The sequence below is a fragment of the Bombus flavifrons genome, chromosome 9, assembly GCF_040668555.2.
Source record: "Bombus flavifrons isolate JBK064 chromosome 9, iyBomFlav1_principal, whole genome shotgun sequence".
Taxonomy (NCBI): Eukaryota; Metazoa; Arthropoda; class Insecta; order Hymenoptera; family Apidae; genus Bombus; species Bombus flavifrons.
Genome location: NC_138450.1, coordinates 14,302,218 through 14,327,585, shown reverse-complemented (window position 1 = coordinate 14,327,585; position 25,368 = coordinate 14,302,218). Strand labels below are relative to the sequence as shown.

Genomic DNA, 25,368 nt, shown 5'->3' with positions numbered 1-25,368 from the left:
CCGCGTATAAAGAAAAAAAAAAGAAGAAATGTGACAGTAATGTAATGAAACGGATAATTTATCACCGTTGTTGACGTCGAAGTTAAAAGTGTCACGGCACGAAGGAATAATTTAGCAAACGTAATTAGTCAGGCGATCGTAACGTTCTAATGAAATACCAAGGGTGTGTCTGCTATTTCACGATGTCCCGCACGCTTTTCGCGCAGTACGATAGAACGATCACAGGATTTTAGTACGAATATAAAGTTTACTCGGCGCTTAATATTTAATTTAATAGACTAAGTACCGAAGAACGGGTCATAATCCTGAAAATACGTTTATACAGGGTGGTTGGTTATACATGGTGGTACAAGCGGAAAGGGGGTGATTCTACGCGAAAAAAGAAGTCGAAAATATAGAATAACAATTTTTCGTTCGAGGCTTTGTTTTCGAGAAAATCGACTTTGAATTTTCGCTCGGTACGCGTGCGGCACGTTATAACGGATCTCACTGTAGATCGTTGTCTCGATGGAAAAATTAAAAAAAAAATTTTTATTCTATATTTTCGACTTCTTTTTTCGCCTAGAATCACCCCCTTTCCGCTTGTACCACCAGTTACCAACCACCCTGTATATCGCCAACGATATGTTGGCAATACTTTTAGTTCACGATATGTTATAATATCTTTTAATACATAAACGAATCACTGAAGTTACAGGTAAAAAAAAAAACAATGACGGTATACGTGTAGTTAGGTGTTTCGTTCTTTTTACAAAAAGTCCAAAATGAATTATTTTACGAAAGATTCAGCATCTTGTAAACGATTATTACAGCGTACCAGTTCAACTATATAATTCAGAATGAAGACAAACCGAGTTCAATTTACGATAAGAACAGGTCGTGTCTGAAAGTTACGTGGCTTGTATTTACCGAATCGTTATCGCGAACGTGCACTTCTGGCTATGCCGCTGGTCAATTTTGTTGTATTATCGTAGAAACGGTCTGAATCGAAACCTATCGAGATAACGATCTGTTGCGTGCTTTTCGAGATACTGATACGTTCTACTGTTCGATCTGTAATGGGTTTCGCTTCACTGGCAACAAGTACCAATGACTCACTCGTGTAATTCGACGAATTACGACTGTAGACATCGATTAACGACCACGAGGTCCGTCTTTTCTTCTGAATTCGTCAAATTGGAATTTACGGTTGGAGCTTGTTATTTTGCTCCTATCGAACGAACCACGCCATTTAGACGTATAGAGTTACCCCTTTTAGTCGAACACTGTGTGAAACGTGACACGATATTTTTAAGCACAGTGAAAGAAGTATTCTGCGCTCGTCGATAGATTATTCGAAGATAAAAAAAAAAAAGGAAGACTAACGATAGAAAAGACTAAGATAAAAAAGGAAGATTCAAATGATTTATTACTTTCTTGAACTAATTTACGTAGAAACGGCAGGCTGATGAAAAGTTTCAAATTAGATCGACAGAACTGCAATTCATCTGCCTCGTATTTTCTGGCTTGCCGCGTTTCTAGCCAATTTAACGGCCGCAATGTTGCTGTAATTTTCTTCTTCTTTTTCTTCTCTCTCTCTCTCTCTCTCTCCCTTTTTCTTTCTCGCCGCGTGTCGGCAAAGAATTCGAAAACGGCGGCGCATTCATGGCCGAGTGAGTAAGCTTGTCCGAGTTTGGATGCCTTTCTCTGTACTCTGTCCAGTTTCCTATTTGCCGATGCACACGTAACGATAAAAGATCTTTATGCATGTTGGATGCTTGCAAGCAACGAAATGTCAAACTCGGTAAAAATGATACTACCTACTTGGTAACCAGATGAATACAAATCTAAATATATCGAAATGTACTATATCGCTAGGTATATTGGTAGGTATTGGTCGTAATAAAGTATTTTTACATAATAAGGCAAGGCTTACCGAATCTACCAAAGTTACTATTTACGAGTTATACCGTGTTATAGAATACGAAATAATATTCTTGGATTCTGATACAGAAAAACAAACTAAAAAGAGAAAACAGCGAAAATAGGATCACGGTTAGAGATTTCATTCGATTCTATTCCTCGAAACGTTTCTTTATCTCTACTGTTAAGTAATAATCTTGCTAACCAATTATATATATACGTTTACACCATCTAACCAATTACATATACGTTGCGTATACAAATAATAAATATCGCATAACGGAACGTCGTTTTCTTTCTAAAGGTATGAATGAATGGGTTAATTTCGTGCGCTCTATCTCGATTCGTGATCCTTACTTTCAACTTGCTAGGATATAATATACGCATCTACGTATAACATCGAAATAAGAAATTTCGCTATATGCATATTGTTGCAACTAATAAAATAAACGAAACGATAAAGCATCGGTGCTCGACTACTCGAAGCGTGTGCCTACTTACCGTCGATCAGGACTAATTAAACGATATAGAGATATGCGATACAGATGCGTTAATCTGAAGTTGGCTAGCCGGTAAGTAGACAGGCGTAACACGAAATTTCTCTCGTGCAGGTTGTTAGAATTGTAAAAGGATGCTTTCGCGAGGGAAAGCATACCTTTTTTCTCGAGAAGCACGCTTTCCTGGAGGTGTGCTCGGTACGCGGCGAGCTGTGGAAGAAGCAACAAGGGAGGCCAAGCCACGGAGGAGGCCGGTAATCGCGCGTTTTCGCGTTATCATGTGCGCCAGGTTCTCTTGCGAGTGTGATTCATTCTCGGGGAATGTGATGTGGCAATGTACGGAGAGCGGAGAGCGGGGGAGGGCTGGTGGGGGAGGGGGGTCAAACTGTTAGAAGACGACACGAAGCGGTGGAAGTCGCGAGAGTAACGGAGAACATGAAAAGATGCGATCGACGTGTGGTGTCTGCACGCTTCGTCGATTCCCTTCGAGCGTTTCCACCTCGAGAAGAAGTCGTCCGGATGTTACGTCACGTTTGACCCGCTCAGCTCGTTGCTTCGACTCTGAGAGCGATAGAGTGGCCCACACCGATCCTTTTCGCCGCTCTTACTCGTGGAAGCTGCGTTTCTCCTTTCCTCCTCCGTGTCTCCTCCGCGTTTTACTTGTTATCCGCGCTTCGTTTCATCCTTTCCTCGGTCTTCCAATATTTATAGACTGATCGTTTGTCTTTCAACGAGTAAATTCATTTTCGATAAGAGAATTTGAATTTTCTGACCATCTGGTGTTTCGGAATTTGTTAACCAAACTCGATCGATTTATTCCAATGGAAGTAAAAGTGAGAGAAACACGCGCGTATCGACGTATCGACGTGTAATTTACATGTTTTCGTTAGAAAATTGTGCGAAGAAAAAATGGCACCCTGAAATTTGACAATGAAATTCCTAGCGGATATTATCCTATTTCGGACAGTAAATTACGCGAATGGCTAAAAAATGAAAGTAGTTTCTTAATCGGCAGTTATGATTCATCGCGTTTACAATGGCCCGTAAAAAGAGTGTGAAATTTTAAACTGTCCTTGGATCAGCCTTTTGTTCTTTGTCCTTGATCGTTTTATTTAACGAACGTTAACGTACAGCTTTCGATCGATTTTCAGAAGGAATAAATTTATCGCAATAAACAACGACGAATCGTTTAACGTTGTCGTTTCACTCGATCCTTGTGGTTTCTCTGCGCGCGTTTCGATAATAGAAATACCTAGCTGCTACTCTCCTAAGCTATCCTCTCTATCCGTAAGATAAAAATTAAAACGTTAAAGCGTTACACTGATTAAAACTATTAGTTCGAGTTAGTACTTAAGTGCATGATGCTATATATACAGTTAAAGAGGGAAAGGCTAATCGATTTAAGTTTCACGCGCGCGAGAAACTATCCGGATAACGCTGTTTCTTAGACCAACAGTTTCGAATCACGTTTAGTCCCCTAACCTCTGAACCGTTTCTTCTATTGTGATTGTTAGATACGACGCTTACTCGTTAGCACCCTTTGTTTGTTTGACCTAACAGTCGATAAAAGCTCGCGTTCTAATCCGAATGGGCACGTTTAATCGTCGAGTCGAATGCTACGAAACGAAATCGTATCGTATTACCCGATTCTATGAAACGTCGAAAAAAAAAAAAAAAAAAAAAAAAGAAATAGTCGAACAAAGGAGATGGAAGATTTGCATTTGAACGATATGCACGCGAGAAGAGGTCGTATCGGCAAACAGAAAGATGCAATTACGGATCCTTAGTAATCTCGTACTCTGTTAATCCGACCGTAAGAACATTGGAAATGGCGATCGCAAAATTTTACAGAGCTTATCGTCCTGGATGACGTGTCTCGTACTCGTGTATGGCTGTCCATACATATGTAAATAGATACGGAATAAACGGAACGTTATAATAACAATGAGCAATAGAGAGAGAGGGAGAGTAGGTGGGGGAGGGGAGGGGGGCAAAAATAGCAGGGTCTGGTAAATGTGTGTAGCGAAAGACAAAGGGGGGCAGTGTGACGCATGGTTTGCGGCACGAGGGAACACTACTATTTCCCCTAACGCGTCGAGAATGTCGAACGCTAATCCACTAACAGCGGATGGACGAAAGTCGCCTGAATATTGCGCATATCAATATGCATGAGCTACGCTAGTCACCCGAGTACGTGGGCTTCTTCTGTTCCGGTCGTCTTCTGCCCCACAAGTCGACTTTCCGACGTTCGCGTACTCTCCGTGCCCTTCAAAATTCAAACTCCGAATAATCCATATCGTTTATGTTGGAAATTCTAATCCAAGTGGAAAGAAGGTACGCGATAATGTTTCGAGTAAATGTCTTTCAAGGGTTCGTGTATCGTACATATAGTTTTATGTACATATGTACTCACATGGTTGACCGTTATATCCTTACGGTAGAAACAAAAATATTTTGGCAACTTTTTGCTTAACCGTTTTAACGGAAAGAATTATTCGAAAGAATAACATTAAAATTTAATGAACGATATGGAACCCAATCCTTACATGAAACTCCAATTGTGGCCCTCCATACTATAATGCCTACAATACGAGTAACGCGCATATTGGCGAACATCTTTCGCGTCTCTACAATTTCTCTTTCAAAGTAGAAAACGGTATTTTCAGAAAATAATACGGTTGAAAAGTCGAAAATCATGAATGTAGGATCACGGTACTTATCGTGTCCCTCGGTGAATCGAGGAGACGAAAATTCGGGGATTTTTTGAAAAGTCAAAAAATTTAGTTTAAAAATTGGAAGATCGAACGACTTCGCGGATCCTGGCACGCTACGTACCAGATCGGTATCTTCGCAAGCGAGAGCGTCAGACGGCAAGCATGTTGGCCGGCGGAGACGAGGGGGTTTTCCGTGCGATGACCGAGACCGAAGGGTGGGGGTTGCGAAAGGACCAATCAAGCCTTGAGCCTGACGAGGGTGGCGTGAGTCATCGGCAACGGTCTGGTGGCGACATCCGGTGGTCGGCAGTCTGCCAGTCGGTCGCGAAACGCCACGCCCGCTGTTTCAAATCTGCGAGAAAATTCCTTTCTTGTCTGTGTGTACTTTGATACACGGTACCCTCGTACGGATCGTCTTGTGAACGCGAGGGAAACCGGCCGGAGTCTGCGCACCCGAACGAACAAATCAGCGGTCGCAAGAATAATTTTTCCAGCTGATCGGAAGCCGACTCCTCGTCGAGTGGTGTTCTGTGGCGGCTACTTGCTCGAGCCCTCGTTTCCCTGTGCCGACATATATATATAATATACAGTGAGTTTATGTATTTGTATCGAACAAGTTTATCGTTTACGAAAAGAAATTTCGCGATGTGTGTGGCTCGAGAAATCTAGTGTTATTCGGAGCGGAATCTCGAGCCGGTGTCCTCAGGCTCAGGAACCACAGTGGAACTACGTTTATCGCAATGAAATTTTATTTAGTGCCCAATTAGCTTTCGGATGTTAGGTTGCCCCGTTTTCACCTCGTGCCGTTGCAACGGTTCAACCGCTTCACGGTTTCTTTTACTAGACTGCGGATGTTTCTGCATTCTCAATACGTTAAAATATGTCAAATATGAAAATGTAATATGTAAACAATGCAGGAATACACCAAAATATACAAACAATATGCGAAATATGCAACAAGTGTATTGAAAATATTATAAGCTATGAGTCTTGTTTAAGCGTTAACCTTCGTTAATTAATTACTTCTATCGGCAAAAATAAATGTATAATTTACACATATATGTAGTTCGTAGTACGTTGCATGATAATAATAGGGTTCACATCCACAGTTTACTTATTACCTTGATACATAAAAACAAATGTATCGCGCGGAGTATCGCTTAAAATTAAAAAAATATGTTTTAACAAAATAATTAGATAAGCATAAAACAACGTACTTATGTACTATATTCGGGATCATCTCGATCCTGTCCCGGTGCCGCTGGGCGATCCGAACGTTAAATAAACTCTTGCTGATTAAATTAATACTTATCTGAACGTATTAGTACCAGTACGATCTCCTGTTTTCTGAATTTCAATCATAAATCTCGAGGAGATTTTTCTGCAAACCTTTGAGATCGAAATGAATTCGAAATGAAACGTTTTTTCGTGTTCTCGTTTTTATAACCACGTTCTCGTCATTAGCAAAGATATGTGAAAACTAAAATACGAGGAGCGGCATCGTGATTAACAAACGAATATTCTGAAGATTATTACGCGATTTAATCCAATGGCTCGTTTAGGATTAATGAAGGTTACATTTATAACAAATAAAGTAATACGTGATAAGTCGATCAAGGTATTAAGTTTTTGCAAGATATGTTTACCGGATTTGTATAAACACGTACGGTCTAACGACGTCTCGCGATGTGTAAGTAGAGTTGCGAAAGTCGATGATAGCGTCTTATGAAACATTTACGAAATTCGCGGATTAACTCGCCCGAGACGGGATCAGCGTGCAACAGGAAGTAAAATCGACACTCCGAAGGTGGCCGCGAATTTTCCTCGGTCGGTAACTCTAGGTGCATACTCCGCAGACCACAGGGCGATAATAGACGTCGTGCTTAATTGCATTTTATGCTGTCGTAAAATACTACGATACGTGAAAGCGGAGCAAATGCGGTAAGCCGCAGGTCTCTGTAACGTAACACCACCGTGTACCGGGACCGAAGCTGAGACAAAAATTTGACCGCTGCGCCACACCGCCACGCTATACCGCGTTCTTTTAAACAACCGATCGCAGACTTTCAGTTCTCGAAGAACGATGGCTCTGTGTCTTGAGGGGAACGTTTCGATGTAAAAATTGCCGATATTGCGAATCGTGTCCTTTCGATTAATATTCGTGCGTTTTTATTTATCGAAATAGTCTTTGAGGAAAGTTCATGAAAAAATTGTCCGATTCGTCCGATAAAAAAAAAAAAGAGAAAAGACGCTACAAATTTAGATTACGAAGGATCCAGGAATTTCACGAGACGAGAACGAACGAGAGAACGTTTGACCCGACTTTATTGCCGGAATTAACAGGAAAGCGTAACACAACGCCGCATCGCATTCCGGCCGCGACTAACAGGAAAGAAAACGGGTCCGCGCATTTTTATGAAAATGCATGCACGTAGCGCGGCTTTGCGGCATGTAGCAACCACGAGGAGATGCAAGTTTTTTATTTCATTCGTTAAAACAACTCTTTTCTTTTCGATACAGCCAACAACTTCATTTCCAACGTTAAAACGTTACATGTAACTAGACTGCGATATTTATGGGATTTATATTTTATCTTTTGTTTGGTTTCCCTTTCGAACGGTAAGCAGCACGCATAGACGATAGTTTATTATAGACTCCCGAAACCTAAAAGCCATCGATTAAATTGAAAAAGATAAGAATTTCCACATAGCTGCTACATATTCGATTCGTTGACCGTTCTCTTCTTTAAACTACTTTCTATTTCACGCTGATTTTCTAAACGATGAATTTTCTTTCTTTATGCATCGACAATATGCAGACGAATAATACGGAATAGATGGTTGGACGTTTACGTGGAAAAATAAGTCTTTCGTTTGAGATCTGATTCTTAGGAAGATTGAGGTTAGAACCTTGTCGAGACCTCGTCACTCGCTGATTGCCGATTGGATACGAGTGACATGATTATTTCGCTTGTGTTTTATGGATTTGCGGTGTATTTGATATGGAATCAAAGAAATCGGCGATTCTGTAAAGTCATCGAATTATCGTATATTGGGATGGAATCGCGGTGTTTTAAAGCAGCGATTCGAAGCATACGAAGCGTTCAGCGTGACGATAATCAATTTGCTCGCAATGTGTCATCTCGTTATCTCTCTCGCTGTGTCATGGTTGAGACTCAACTTTTAACATAGAATATGCATTTTAAATCATAAAGTGATAATCGTTTAAACGGCGCCTTCAACATGCAAAAAGGGCGCTGCGAGCGTTTATCCACCGAGCCACTGTCTTCGTTCACTCTTGGACCAATTGCTGCCATAATTTGATATATACCGCGTTATATGTACGTTGCAGACGATTTTACATATACGATATTCTTTTTAGAAGCTCGGTCTATAAATTACGTAACACGAAACGCACACGTCTATCCGAAATAAAAGCGCAGAGCTGCAAATGTTTTAGGGTTGTGCGGAACTAGGTTAAGTAAATTCAAAACAGTATTTAAAGTGCAGGACATAAAGTGTTCAAAACCGTTGACGATACGGTGTAGCTGGAAGTTTGACACCGGCCATTACAGCGAACGGGGATAAAGCGATCATTCAGCGCTACAAATGCACGCGGGCCTTGCTCTTGTCACCAGAGATGGATTTATTTAAGAAAGGCAAAAATATACGTGTTAGCTTTATAATAAAGCGTCCTTTCACGAGTCTTGTATCGAACGTCGCGCTGTTAAAACGGAACCATTACTTCGACGTAAGCACATTGAGAAACATTCGTGGCTGTCCAAATCATTAACTACAATCGCACGTGCTAAACAAATGATTTAACAGACGCTCGGATTACGATCATATACGTCGCGTGGAGTTACCATCGTACGTTTTTACGTTTCTACGTAGAAACGTATCTTCATGGAACGCGATAGAACTCTGACTGAAAAATATTTTCCTTTTTTCCCTTCGAGTACGCGAGTAAATCGACGAGAGAAAATTCTCACGTGTTCTGTTTCAAGCAGATAAGAATATCGCGTATAGTAAAATTTTCATGAAAAGATGGCGAGAAAAGCTAGCGATACCGACGGTCAGGGCCGTTGAGCATTGGTTCAACGATCGTTCCGCGAGCGGAGCTTGATTTATGCGCGCATCACCTATATAATTCATATTGCTTAGATACGGTAATAGTTCGAAGGCAGCAAAGCCTCGTAGAAGAGAGTTTCGCTTGCGATCGCCAGTGAATTGGCCCGCTTTCTTTTTATTCCTTAATTATAATTATATCTGTAATTATAGATAAGCACAATACAATTAAATTCTAATTATCGATACCTTCCACGCGTATGCAACGGATGGGTCGTACTTTCGTCGAGAAATATTTTCCACGTTATTGGAAATTCAGTGAACACGTACATATTCCGATTTCGATCATTTTTTAGTATATCGTCAAGGTCATTTCCCTGAGCAGCGTTGCGAGGATTTTAGCGGAGAAGCGACGCCATTCTCGAAGAAGTTACCGTCAAAAAAAGTTTGCACAAAAATACCTAAACTAGCTTGAAGATTAGCTGAAAGTTAGATTTCGCGTTCGTCAGGTTAGACTCTTCTCGGAAGAGGCTCCGCCCACGCTTTTATTTATCGACGCGTATTACCGTATCGATAAGTAAACGATCGATGTTTACGCTTTTGTGTAGACCTTTTCTCGATAGTAACTTTTTCGTAAACAGTGCTGCCAACTAAAACCTCCGTAAGGGTCTGTTCAACGTGGCGATAGCTCGACGACGTATGAAAAAACTATCGGTTCCCTTTTTGCGAATATTTATCAAACTCGACTGTTTCATCCGCGATGATTTAATAATTTTTCGAAATATCGACGATCGAGGAATTATGTTCGAGTCGTTTCTCTGGCTGATCCCGAATTATACGCCGTCTTTCGAGCGAAACAAATTAAAAGTACGTAATTGCCGCGAGCGGTCTCGGATTATCGATCGGTCGAATGTCCATCCGAAACGATGGGATACAAACACAACGCCAACCGTCTGTCACGCCCGTTTTTTAAGCCGGTCGTATTCTAATTTGTCGCAGCTTGCGCGTTTTATAATACAAGACTTTTGTCGACAAAAGCTTGACGAAAAGCTATAGATAGGTGTTCATTTGACAGTGTCTATGTAAAACTGTCGCGATTTGCTCTCCAGAGTTTTTTTCGCAAAAATTAAAACCATCGACAGTGACTATCCGATCCGATAACGAACGACTCGGATAGTCGCTATCGATGCAGCGTCAAATGGATATCTAAATACGCTTATTGCCGAACGTTCGTCGAATTCTTTCGATTACTCGCAAAAGAAAATACGATACGCGCTTTTCAACGAGTTTCTCCTAGAAATAACGCAGATTAGATGTGAACGAATTTTTGTTAAGAAATTCGTAGAATATGACTCGCGACGATTTGCTCGACTTTCTTTCTGTTCTAAGACTTTGCAGAACATATCGCGAGGAAGTTATGTACAAATAATATAGAATAAAGGGAACTGGTGTTAACACAACCGTCTATTGTCTAACCGCTGTTGCATTACCGTGGCACACGTAATCCAATATTTCCGTGTAATTTAAACTCTTCTCGTGCGTGGAGTACATGGCACGACGAAGAGGTAACTTCTCGTCGGGATGTTGGTAGCACGTTCTCTCGTTGCAGTGAGTTTTATTCGCGTTTCCGTCCTTTTACCGGAAAGTCTAGAATTTAGTCCACTCTTGCTAATTTCACATTTTTGACAAACGTTTATTACTCGTGATATGTAAATACAATAGCACGGTGATTCGGCTTAATCGGCGTTGTATCGATGATAAATTCGATCGTTCCATAATTATTTGCTCATCGATAATTCTACGCATCCGCTTGGCTTCTACACACGGTTCTTGATACCTCGATCCACGAGCGAGGCGCGTTCTTTTTATTCGCAGAGAACGGCGATCGAGTCGGTAAATTGATTCCGACTGCGCGTTACGGATACTTCGATCACAGACTTGTCCGCCTATGTAACGATATTCTGGAAAACGAGCCGTTCATCGACAAATGGACGTTGAATAATCTACGAATGTATGAATTTCTGTCACGCCTCGCACATCCATAAAGAAAGAAACGCTTGCGAACGTGTCAGCTCGTTTTAACGGAGATTAGATCGTGTCAAGTGTGACTTTACGTCGCTCGCTTATCGGAATACTTGGACGTGAAAATGTCTCTTTGCGTGTTTCTAACGAGAAACGTTCGTGATAATATGAAGTTCGTAAAGAAGGAGAAAGTAGAGGGGAGAAAAAGGACGAACGACTCCCGAGCCACGCCGAAGCCCGAGTTCGTTTCTTCCTGATCCATTAGACGCAAAGTCTAAATTACTTTCGATGTTCGAAAGAAAGTGGGAGAGGAAATGCTGGAAGCGGTAACGCGGAGAAGCGAGAACGAAGAAGTACGGTAGAAAAGCAGAGCGAAGAATTAACGACGGCAAAAGGGGTGACGGCGAATCGCAGTGAATTCACCGACTTGAACAAAAGCCCGAAATCGAGCTAGAGACGAATTGGTAGAGGGAAAATAGAAGAAACAAGTTGGGGTAAAGGAAAGGGTGGAAAGGAAACCTACGCAGTCGTGGCGCACGGGTCAACGTACTCGGATTCAGGGACGCGAATTTAGCGGGATATGCTTTTACGACTATACCGAGTGATCCGTCAGAACCGCATCATTTCCGCGATATTTTAGGATAAATTTTAGATTTGAGTTTCGATCGTATATTTAAATATCGACTGACGCGATACCTCGATTCCAAGATGCGTACGACCAATTTAGTTTCTCCGATAGATTTAGATGGATCGTGCCACGAGTGTCACGATCAAATTATTGGGTTGGCAATACCACCTAATGACAAAATCCCCAATCGCTTGGTTGCCAACCCACCAGATAGCGCTAAAGGCATTGAAAGCATTGTACGTACAAATATGTTTCTACCTCTTGTTCCATGTTTTCTTCTTATGCGCAAAAGGTTACTTTTCCTTTTGTTCGACACGACGAAGCATTTTGTTTCGCGAAAATTGCCTCGTGCGAACGAGTATCTATCGTCGTTTAGCGTTTTTTATCTATCGCATCTCCAGCGTTGCGTGTGCTATGTTACATCATGCGGTAGATCGGCGGTATAATAATTACAATTACGTAATTTTTCGTTGGCGCGTTTCGAACCATACGAGTCATAGTTGTCGTCGTGGGTGATTCACCTGTCATAAATAGCTGTCGTATTACAAATAAAAAAAAAAAGATGGATAAAAATAGCCGATATTATTCATAACGTCGAAGCTATAAACGATGTACAATATACCCTTTAATCGAAATTTTTAGTTGTAACGTGCTATTTCGGTGAAAGATTTGTTGTTACAGACGAGATGAGTAATTAACGATTTATTTAATACGCTAATAACAAACGGTAGTGAATACGCGGTGATCAGGATACGAGTCAGACGACTTGAAAAATCCTTGAACGATTCACCCAAAACTTTCCGGCTTCTTAAATCATACCGCGCTCGTGGCTGTCAGATTTCACGCGCGCGCGTGCACACATACACACACTCACGATGCATTCTTACCACGCGCAGCCCACGTGGCACCATGCGTTCTAATCTATCGCTGGATCTCGCTCCAGTCTATCGCAGAGACAAAAAGACTACCAGACAAAGGAATGTGGATCTGATTGGTTATTTTTCATAGACTTAACAATCATAAAGATAAGCACGCGTATTGGCCGAAAGCGTCGCATACAGCGACAGCGAGCGATAGAGAACGCTACGTATACGAATGCATCCCTTGCCCCCGTAGCGTCCCGTTGAACATCTTTCCAGCTCTGTACAGTACTTTCGTCGCTACAAACTGTACCTCGAATCGATCTGCATCCGTTACCCCGATGCTTCGTTACGAACCGTGTTTCGTTATCATTTGAAACAGAATTGAAATTAAATCGATAATCGAAATATTAATGTGACGTTTAAACGAGGCGGACCAAGGCGAGGGAAGGAAACATCGAAAGGAGGAAACTCGCGTATCGCGACATATGTATGTAGAAATTTAATTACGAACGAAATTACGATAAGCTTTGTTAAACGCTAGAGAAAGAAAATATATGAAAGATCAGAAAGTCTTCGTGTTGTAAATCGATAATCCCCCTGCCCTCGTACATATTCGAACAAATCGCGTTAGACTGTCATCCGTTGAAAAATGATCGTAATTGCCGGATGAATAGCAATTGTGATAAGTCACAGTCTTGCTTGTCGTGGCTCGTAAACCAGCAAGAAATACAAAACGTTTAACGACGATTCCACCTCTGTTCCGATATCGGAATTACACGCGTAATTACAAAATTAACGTTACTACTCCATTTATTTAATCGGCACAATTTCGCTGGTAATGAATAATTAAATATAAATAATTAAAATAAATAATAGAACTGGATAAAGAAATAATCGAGCTAACGAATAGGTATTTTTTTCATGTTGCAGACGAATTTAAACACGTGTATCAGGTCCTGGTGCAGTGGGCGAAGCACGCAGGTTCGGAGGACAACATTACCGTGATTGTGGTCTTGTTAACCCCAGCCAGCGCGATCGCAGCCAGACCCCTATACGCCCATCCGCACCATCGTTTGCAAGTGAATGATATACTCGAAAAAATGAATTCGAAGGATAAACCGCTTTTCCTGGACATCGACGATGCGCATAACGCGATCAATTCAAATATCCTGAAACAAGCGATGATTTCTCAAGAGTCGCGCAATCACGACGATGCTGGCATTCTTGCGGCTAGCAATGGAAAGCACGAAAACGGCGACGCGGATTACGATTATTCCGACTTGGGTCCCGAAACTGACGTAGACGCGGTTGACGACGTCGCTACGATGCCCGTTAAAAACCTTTCCTACGAATTTTACGATGACAGCGACACCGCTCACGACGAAAACCAACCTGGCAAAGACCTGAACCTTCTGGACAACATGGACGTCGACGAATCGATGAACGCCAATTTGAACGCCAATACCGACGTTACGCACGAACCGATCGCAGGTAACAATTTACACGACGATGACGTAGACGACGACGACGACGACGACGACGACGACGACGACGATGACGACGACAATGACAACGACAACGATAACGACGACAACGACGATAATGTTCACGATCACGATCACGTTCACGATAATAACGACAATAACGTTCCCGATGAGATCGCGTTATCCAAGGCCCAGGTGCTGGATGAAAGTCCTAAAATTATGCACGAGGTAGTTCACGAGAAAATGAATAACCAGGTTTGCGAACTACTCGGTGAAGGTATAGGCGATGAAGAAACGAGAGTGAAAAATGACGAGCAAGTGGATGACGTGCAGGATGTCGTTGACGAGGCTGGCCCCGTGGACTATGACGATTCTCCGCCCTCGCCGCAGGCTAACAGTAAGTGTGAATTACAAAGTAAATCGCGTTTCTATAAACGACGACCTACTTCTTCTTGGATCGCGAGATGCGTCTTACTATTTGGCAAGTTCATTTTCTTGAGTTTCGTATCGGTCTATGATTTTTCCAGCTTTTGAGGCGAATTAAGGGCAGGTATCTTTGTTTCGTATCTCGAATTAAGTTTTTTTTTCTGGTGAGAATCGTAATTCATCTTCTTTTCTATCGTAAACACATCGAAAATTCAAGTTACGCAGGATACGTATCGCGTGATACGTAAATGGTGCAACGAAAAATGAGGTCCTCCGCCTCGTGAAAAATATTTTTCATTTCTGATTTATCTGTTAAAGGAGAAAAAGTTTATCGTCGAGATTATATTTGTTTCGAACTGCAAAATTTGGCGATTCGTTTTATGCGAAGAACAAATTAATTCGAATTAATTTTCATAGATGATAAACAAAATATTTTTAACGTAATATCAGGATCGAAAGGTGGAGATATTTTTTTATACTTTACCTTTTATATATAATGTCTATTGGCTTGAAACAGATTTTCTCCGATTTATATCGAAGGCGTGTTATACGCACATCGAGCGACAACAGACGGAAAGAATTCAATTTTTGCAATCCGTGTAAAAGACTGATGCGAATATAATCGATAATTTTAAGATATCAGCAGCTATGGAATGATAATTAGAAAATGAGATCTATGGCGCGTGAACGAGTTAAAAGGAAAAGAAAGGCATACGTTTATTTTGTACGAGGAAGATAACCGGTTAACAACGCCTTTTCTCGTAACGCTTTTCGTCGTATGTATTTTACCATATTCCTTTTGCGCTGGAACGCTGGATTTTGGTGATTCCAAGAAACCGGTTAGAAAGAGGATCGATACCGTCGTTACGCGAAACTCGCATTATTTTACGCAGTAACGAACATTTCCAGAAGGTATTTAAATTCCAACTATTTTTAAATTACTATCTAAATTTTAAATAAGTATTTTAGAAGAGCTTTCGTCGGGCTACGCTACACGCAAGTGTCTATCGTTAGATCGTAACGAATAATGTGAAATTCTTTTTCACAGTTGCGACACGAAGAAGAAATTGTTACCAGTATAAATTATTTAAGCACAATACGTAAAAATTAAGTGTTTAAGTTTTAATAGATGAAAACAAGGTTACACACGATGGAATAATAATTTGAAGCCGTGAATTGCTGGTGAATTTGAATCGACGGTACAAGTTCACCAACCGTACGTTTTCAAAAGAACAAACATTTTCTACAGCTTCTTTAATTCTCTGTTAATGTTGTTGCTCTCGGTAGTCGATAAGTTATGGTAAAAAGCGTCAAAAATGTGTTACGATGTAAGATGTAACTTTTAACTTAAAGTTAGCATTAAAAACAATTTCTTGGATCATTTTCCTAAACCGTGCGACGTTCTTCGTGAAGCCTCTTTACCTTCGCGGTGCAGATTTGGTAATCAATTTTCATAATCAATTTTCATGTTTCCTAATCGTAATTCCACGTTTCGTGCATTTTCTAAAAGATAATAGTCTAGATGAATATCACAGGAAGCCTTTTCGAACGATAGAAACCGTCGTTTTCTCGCTATCATCTTCCGAGTTTCAAATTTGGTCAGACCGGATTTGGACGAATTGTCCGATATTAGACCTGTTCAGCTCGTAAATACAAACGTGAAACGTGGGACGCTGGAGAGCTGTTACGCGTTCTTTCTATCGCCTAGGAACCCGGCCCACTTTCCGCTGCACTTCGGCTTTCACCACCTTGTGCCAGTCACTGCGTTTCCTGCACTGATTGTCATCCGCCTCGCAAAAATTGCCGGCCTTCTCCCGACTCTACAGAGTCTTCCTTGTCCCTTCCGTTCCCTTCATCGAACAGGCATCGTTTATATCCTCGACTTTTCTCATTTATCTTCGAAATATTTAGCATCGTTTGATATTTGTATGGAAGGGTGGTCAGTCTGAAAAAGTACAACGTAACGTTTACGATACATCAGCCTAATTACTCTTAATTACTCTCCTAAGTAATCTCCTAAACTCTTGTCTCAAAAAATATCGCACTTTGAAACGTTATAAAATGTAAGTGTACAGTAATAAATTGATGCATAGACGATAAGAAGCAATTTCCTCTCGATCGTAGCAAGTTTTCCCTCGTAAATAAATTCGGCTTTTCATCGCCGAATTGAATAGGAAGAAACGTTAACTTCCTAACTGCAAACGGCTGAGCCTACGAACATCGTGATTCTACAATATTCGCCATAAGTCGAACGATATATAAAAACATACACGTTTATTGTAAAACGAATACGCAAGATGAACGGTGGATAAAATAATTAAAAAGACGATATTCGATTGAAGAAGCTGATGAAAATCCTGCGTTGATGTAAGCGTTAAACGCTTGCTGTGTATTCGCTAAGATTCGGATCGACCAAAGGATTCCTCGACACGTCCTTCAGTAACGGTATTAATGACCGTCGTTTTATAAGAAAAAGCTGACCAAATAAAATAACAAATACGTATCTAGAAGGTGAGAGAAGAGATGGAATTGGTAATACGAAGTAATAAGTCTCGCGATGAAATAATACAGGATGCATCTGCAATCTGGACTATATCAATACGCAAATGGAAAAAACATTGATATTTTACTTTTATCTTTTCTTACAAGGTACACGGTTATTCGGAGGGGTGTTTCGTTTAACTGGAAATGGTGGAATATCTCTCGAGGGATCGAAGTTACAAAAAGATTTATTTCTTCAAAAGTTGCTTGGTATATGGGCATTGGATAGTGTAAATAATATTTTCGTACGTGCAGCAGCGGAGAAGATATCAAAGTTGAGATAGTTTCTTTTTTTTTATGAAACCTTGTATTCTTTTATTCGTAATATAGTGACGTTTGTTCGGGTGAATACAACGACCTGTCGCACGATATTATTCCGTGCAGCGGAATGTCATAAATTAGATCCGAAGATGAACGTAAATTGGTAGCCGAACCCTGCGTGACTGCACCATCTAATTCCATCGAATTACGTCACATAAGATTCAACTTCGGATCTAATTTACGACATTACATGGTACGGTGTCATGATTTAATATCTCCTCCACTACTAAAAATATTATTTGCTCTTCCTAATGCCCTCCTATGTACCAAACAACTTTTGTACGAACAATTGCTTTGTAACGTCGATCCTGCAGATATTTCATCGTTTGCAGTTAAACGAAACACCCTGTACATATGACGAATATTTCGAATTGGATGTTCATCGATGTTAAATTAACGTTACGTGTAAGCGTTAATATAATTCAGACGTATCCTGTATACAGAATTTTACGTACGGACATGTTTAAGGGGAGCGTAAGGTTGAATATTTTCGTTCATGAGCAATAGGAAAGCGTTACCGACTGTTTTCTTCGAAGTACAGTATGATATTAAAAAAGGAGAACCGTCATGACACTTACGTGCCAAAGAAGCCACGTATGCCGTTCATGTATGCGCGCAGTTATTCACTATACCACGCCCCTCTTTTTCTATCTGTCTAAATTTATCTGAGCATGCATTCGCAAGGTCGTTTTACTCCTACTATGTCGTCGGTGAATTTTCTTAATATTTAATTCGGGTTGTAAGAAAATTAATTATACTTTTACAACGGCTATGATAATTAGAAACTTTGTTAAGGACATACGGCTGTATTTATTGAAAATCGATATCCTAGGCGAAATATTAATATATAATTTCTTGATGCGGTAAATATAGAGATATAATTAGTTATATTTATACAGTTTCCAAATTTCTTTACTATTGAATCGTTATGGAACTAGAAACATGTTTGATACGTAAAAATTTATGATATCTCTTCTTTTATTCATTTTCTGCTTTTATTCCACCCCTCTTCTTTAGGGGCTCAAATAAAATTCATTCGAAGAATACAGTTTTTATATCGTTTCAAACGTCTTATAAATCTCTGAGATTATTACCAATAACTATGATAATTACACGCGCGCAAAATTCACAGTGTCAAATTTACCGCCAAACCGTCGAAGTATCTGGAATCGTCGTGAATACGTGCGATTGGATAGGAGAGTCGTGATACATTTGGATTGGCGCATGAGTGTGCGGGCATCGACCAATGGCACGCCATGCCGCGTGGGTCGACTGGAGGGGGTTCCGGCAGTTGGACTCGAGCCCCGGACGATTGCGAATGTGCGACTTCTTTCATCCTGCTTGAGTTGTTTTCGTCGTGTAAAATCACTTGAATTAGTGCATAGTGCGTTTTGATAATAAATTAATCGATTATTTCTTCTGAGATCGACGCAAAACTTCTATAAAGTTTCGTGTAGTATTCAGAAGCAGACGGTGCCAGTGAAAGAGCGTTCTCTAAGGTATGTACGTTAATCACGTCCACCATGAACCGTTTACGGAGAATTTAAATTTGGAACGGATGCCGGCCGGCGTTCAATCTGCCGGTTGATTTCGTACGATACTTAGGATTTCGTAGCTAATTTTCCAAATGTTACTCGTTATATCGATTCGTTGGTAAAATCTCGTATCCTTAGTTTGTTTCATTATTGTTCTACAAAAGGCCGACCATCGTCGGCATGGGCTTGGCTGGATTTCTTAGAACTAAATTCAAAGGTTGATGCATAGCCAAGAAATGGTGAGGTAGTAGATCCTTTCCGTTCGCCCTCACGCGGTGGAAGTTGAATTTCTAATAGCTTTTTTCTTTCTTTTCTATCGATTCGGAGAGCATACGACATATGAAGTTGTTTTATTGATATCTGAAGATTGAACATTTGTACAGTAGCGGTGTGCATTTCAAAAATGAGTGGTAAAATGAAGAATTTATTTGTTCCTTGGCGACGTAATCTACACAACTTAAATGTACATATAGCTGAAACGTAGTATTATTCGCGTTCCATGGACACACTGTGACGTTAGCAAAATGGTACAATTCAAAAATCACGTACGATACGTTTTATAACCTGGATCGAATTTAACAATTTTATGCGATAATTTATTGAAAAAGAATAATCTTATTTTGAACGTATCTATACTTTGTTTCTAAGTATTTGATATAATTTTAAAATTTATTTAAATGTTTCGAATTTCTTCAAATGCATTTATAGAAATGAATATAGAACATAGAGATTTGAACTGATATACTACGTTTCTTCGATTAACCAATTATCTTATTAAGTTAATGTCACTGAAATTATTACCTATCGCAATTAATAGATTCGTGTTTATATAATATTTATACTTATATTTCATTGGTTTCATTTTGATAATACTATATACATAACAGAATTCTTACAAGTTCTAACTGTTTAACTTGTTAAACCCATTATAGAATAATTTAAGAAAATATGTTACGTCATTAAAAATTAGATCAAAGTTGAACAATATTTGCAGCAAGGAATTCTCAGAAAATTCATTATCCGTACGAATCTTTTTCAATTACTTGAGATGTTTTAAATATAATGTAATTTTAATATATAAAAAATATAACAATAAAAAAGAAATCGACTCCGGTTAAATGCACTATTTTACCAATTTTACGGTATTTCATTATCTTTGTGTATACTATTCGGTACATCGAAACATGCATAATTTATATGTACGAAAATAATATCCATATCATGAAAGTATGGCGGTGAATTTGCAATGCAGGATGCACTGTTTAATTTTTTATCAGTTTACCCGTATTGGTCACAATCAACGATACATTAGCCTTTTAGAATTTTCGAACTATCATTTGGATACGGGTTTCCGCCATCTGCTTTATTTACAAAGCGAATAATTTTTATGAAACAAAAAGGCTGGTCAAAGTTATTGAAGAATATAGAATTTTGATATAAGAAAGCAATTTTAACAATCTTAATTCCGTGAGCGCGTTTATTAAAATATTATTTGATTAAACTTCGTTGTAAGACATGCATCATTTTTTCCAATATTCATTTATTTTTTGATAACGTCTAGCAGTAGAATCCAAATACGCCAGTTTACAGTTTTGATTGCTACTTGTGTATGTATGTAGTTCAGTTATAAATCTAACCTAAAACAGTCTGTCTAAAATCTGACCCAATCTTAAACCTAACCTCATTTACCTGCAACCTCGATTGGATGGAATTTAATGTTTTGCGAATGTGTACGTCCACGTCGAGCGGACAGTATAGCGCAACTTTCTTCGAAATTATAGTTTTCTAAACTTACTGATGCTTTTCTTTTCTTTTTTTTTTATAATACTGTACTAGTCAGATATTATCAGAAAATTTAAAGATCATTTAAAAATTATTCTTGCTTTGAAACAAAATTTAATCTTTCATTTTGTAGATTCGTTGTCGCATAATTTATTACTTATTTTTGTAAATGATATCAGAAAAATTATTTTTTATTATTTTCTATAAATTCGTAAATGAACTAAGTAGATATTATGTATTTTATTATAATATAGATCTGTGATATAAGAAAAGACCTCAGTATAGATGTTTTAATGTATTATACATATACTTTGGGAATTATCAAAAAACTGATAGTATGATCTAAGAATATAAAGAAAACCTTAAATAAAAAAGGAAACGTAAATTATAATTCTGAATAATATTCTCTTTTCTAAGATGTTATACTGTGTGAACAGAGTGAGTCGCATTACCGTAAAAGAAATATAAATATAAATAATATGTTAATACAAACATTAATATTTATTCTGAGATGGTTAATTACCTTGACGATGATGGATTAAATTCGCATATTATGTTTTGAACGTCATACGTGTTACGTATATCTTTAATCGATTAATGCCTCATGAAAAAATACCTATAAATATTAACAGATAATTGTACTGTATGAATTGTATGACTCGTATGACTCGTATGACTCACAATAGGAGATATCATGGTATACAATAAATTATATCGTGAACATACTTTTATCTAATATCGATAAAAGCGAAAACTCTTGTGCATTTCTGCACCACGTCTTTCTATTTTTTAAATCGATCAATGTTAAACATTCTACAAGTAATTGTACTCCAATGGTAGTAGAATATACGTGCCATGTTAAAAATTTTCGCGTCGACCCATTGCGTGTCGACGCAAAAAAATTAGGGGTGTCACCAGGTAAACACATGGAGTAAACGCGACAATGGGGAAAAAGTGGAACACGCTGCTCTGAAGCGTGTTAATTAGGAAAAAAGAAAAATATTGCGAATATTATCCCCAGTGGCGTTTGTTATATAATTAATATTAAAAACTCTATGTCGTTGAATCACGTGCTACTAACTGTATTGCAGTTTTAAAAGCCCGAAAAAGATATAAGCGCGGTCGGTTTAGCGTGTCACGACATTAGCGAGGTCTCTCGTCTGCAAGCTGGTAATTGGATCTAACCTAGTGCGTGTAGCATGGATCGGCTTACCTCAAACTTAAGTAAATTACACTGGCCTATGTATACGACGCATCGCGTTCTTCGCGGTCGTGATCTTCCCTACACCAACGATATGGGAAGATTAATTCGTCGATTCTTCTAGGGAAACGATCGAAAATCATTTAACGACGAATTCGATATCTCACGAACCACGATTGAACTTGGTTAGCTTTTATAAACGAAAAGCTTGTAGGAAAAATGCTACGAGTGATCAAATTTTTAACGTTTTAACGTTTTGAAACGAAGCCAAATGTTAAACGTTTTACTTCGACGTACAGAACGTACGCATCGTACGATAGAGAGAAACATGCAGTGGAAATATAAAAGAAAGAAATTCCTCGAGGAAAAATGCACTCGCGTAGTATATAACTATTATAAAATACTGGACAGAGAATGTAATGTAAAACCATATTAACTGGTTAACTATGCTTCACTGGTTACTCACACTGTACTATATCCTATGCTCAAATAATTACATTTCCCCTATGCTCGAATATTAAACGTTCAATCGGTTATTATCTGAATATCCGGCCATTCAATTCTCAAGGGTATTTGCAGTGAAAAGCATTATATATGTATGTGGAAATATTTATCTGTAGTAATTAAATTAGGAATATAATTTATTTAGTTAATTTGTACGTACATCTTGAGACAATTGGAACGTTTCACTTTTATAAAATATCGTCCTTTTCGGGTTTGGTAGTTCCAATGTTGATTAACGACTTACAGTCATAAACATTGACTTCTCGATTGAAAGAATGCGCGTTTCTCTTTCAATGTTATCCTAAAACTGCTCGCTTGATTCGTAGACAGAAGTCACAGGTTCCGCAAAGAATTTAAATTATTTGAATTACAAAATATTCAGGTACACGTAGAAAATAATTTTATATACACTCGATACTTGACTCGGTATTTGCAACAAATAGGAAACATTTTCTCCTTATGCTCTTATGTCTGCCAGAGTTCCATATAACGGTGTATACACGTATGTAAGTCGACTGGTTATAAAGCAAGAACTGTAAAAAAAAAAACTGTAAATAAATTGCCGATATATCGGCTTATCGCTATGAACAGATTGGCGTTTCAAAAGAAAGTGAAAGTAATATTCTCGTAATAATGGATAAGCTTTTTCTTTTCATACGTCATTAAATTGACATTTTGTGGCGAGACCCTTCATCGATATATGCGTTTCAAGGTTAAGTCTATTTTTAATTTGCGATACTTTCTCGTGCGAGCCTTCGTAATAACGTGGAGAGTTTTATGTCACTTATTGGATGAGGGAAGGGATTCTATACGATACATAGCTTCTCATGATACAAGATATTTTCAAATCTTTCGCAATTTATATTATCAATTTTTTCATCGATAGTATAAATAAACGTGCAAATGAAATTATGTTAATGTTTCATCTTATTCGCAAATAATACGCGTAATTTTATCTGTACTAGATTTTTAACCGTAACATCGCCGACCGATCCTTAGGTCTACCTAACGACCATGCGAGACCTAGAACAGAACACCGCTCGATATCGTGATTCTTAATCGCGTTTGACGAAAGAGGAAGTAGAATAAAAACAGCAATACGATTTCAAATAGAAACCTCTCGGTATATGTGTTTCGTACTCGCAACGCATGTGTAGTAAACCGTAGCTGTAGTAAACGATCGCGGCGTGGCATTTATTGTCCGTGCGAAGCCGATAATTTGTCCAGCAGCGATCCTTACTTACGTCAAATCGTTGTTCCGAAACTCGTAACCATCTGTGACGTTTTACGTTCGCTCGAACCACAGTCGGTAACATTGCTCTTCCTTTGCTTTCTATATGATCAGTCTTTCCCAAATACTTACTACGTTGGAGATGTCTAACGTATCGTTGCGCGTTTTTCAAGCTGCGCCGCACATCGTTTTAAATTCGCGCAAAATGTACAAGTGAACGCGATACAAATATAACGAAACTACGTCGAATCCCATGATTTTGAAATAAAAAACGCTAAGTGTATATTTTTTCTCAAGCAACCGATGAAAAATGGAATATTATTATTTTCGTTAGAAATAGACGAAACTTTGAAACGAACTAGTACTTGTACGCCACTCGAGTACGAGCCTGAAACGTAAATAAAATTATTAGAAAATTCTCATAGTAAACACAGTCGTGCGTTCGTGGGTCATATATCGAATTCGTCGTGTTTGCTCGTTATCCACGACCGTTCGAAGACCGATACGTTCGACCTCTCGCAGATCGCTAGGAAACCACAGCATCCTTGTAAAGAAAATATGTACTTTTTGCCATTCGAATCGGGTACTGTACATCGAATGACAACAGGGATCGGGTCAGGTGCAGCTTAGAGAGACTGAGCCTCGAATAGCGGCAGAGTGTCGGTTCGCTTTTATTTTTCCTGTCTCTGTTCTGCCTGCTTGTCGCCGGTTTAAAATTAGCTCTCCCTTGCTCTCTATATACACCGAGTTGAACCGATGCGTTGCACCGTACGTTCGGTCGAAATGAAGAAAAAAGCGAAGAACGAAGAAGCAGGAGAAAAAGAAGTAGCTAAAGAGGGAGAAAGACACGCGTACGGATACAACGGGAGTCCTCTTTCGGGACAAATCTTCTCGACGCACGCTCTTTTTTCTTTGGTTTTTTGTTTTTCGCCTCGTTCCGATGAATCTTCCTGCAGACTTCGTTTAGTTTAGGGTATTGTATATGTATAAATACGCGGCACAATGTCCCCTGGTGTATACTAACTTTGGATACAAGTTATCTCGAATAACGAATACAAAGACGATGATAAATTCAACGTTTTCGTTATTTTTATTCGAACAATGCGCAGCGTCGGAAACGATGCTTCGTTAATCGAAATCTGTTCCGAGATTGAAATTATCGGCTGAAAGAGAGCGATGGAACGCGAATCCAAAGGAGCGAACCGAGAAAAGAGGAGGACTATCCAGCTAAAATAGTTGTCGTCTCGGGAGGGAAACTAAATGGATGCAAGTATGTATCTCGAAAGTTGCATGCGGAGATCGTTGGAACGGATTTGCGTTGGTGGTAAGGAAGGAAGGTTAGAATTAGGAACGAGTTAAGACAACGTTCTCCGCGTGGGTTGCCCTTTTTTTGGCATCCCTTGAGCCTGTTTCTATGTACACTTTTGGCTTCTAGAGTTTTCGATTACGTGAAGTGGGGTAACTGCTATCGCTTTACGCTATAAATGTATCTTTCGATAGTAGTTGCTCATCGTGATCGTTTCCCCTTATTAACCGCAGAAAGAATATGTATGTGTTATTAAAATATTCTCGCTAGATTGCGGGCGTTCGTTGGTCTGAAATACATTAAAATATGAAAATGATATACGCGTAGTATGGAAACGTAATACG

At 39.2% G+C, this 25,368-nt stretch overlaps 1 protein-coding gene across 3 annotated transcripts in view; it reads left to right on the top strand.

Annotated features, from left to right (window-relative positions):
* Positions 1–25,368, top strand: part of LOC138183450 (FK506-binding protein 5) — a 62,516-nt gene that overhangs the window by 28,574 nt on the left and 8,574 nt on the right. For all 3 annotated transcript variants that reach the window (XM_069120352.1, XM_069120351.1, XM_069120350.1), the window contains exon 9: positions 13,624–14,574. In XM_069120352.1, the coding sequence (XP_068976453.1) occupies positions 13,624–14,574 (951 nt within the window). The remainder of the gene's footprint in view (positions 1–13,623; positions 14,575–25,368) is intronic.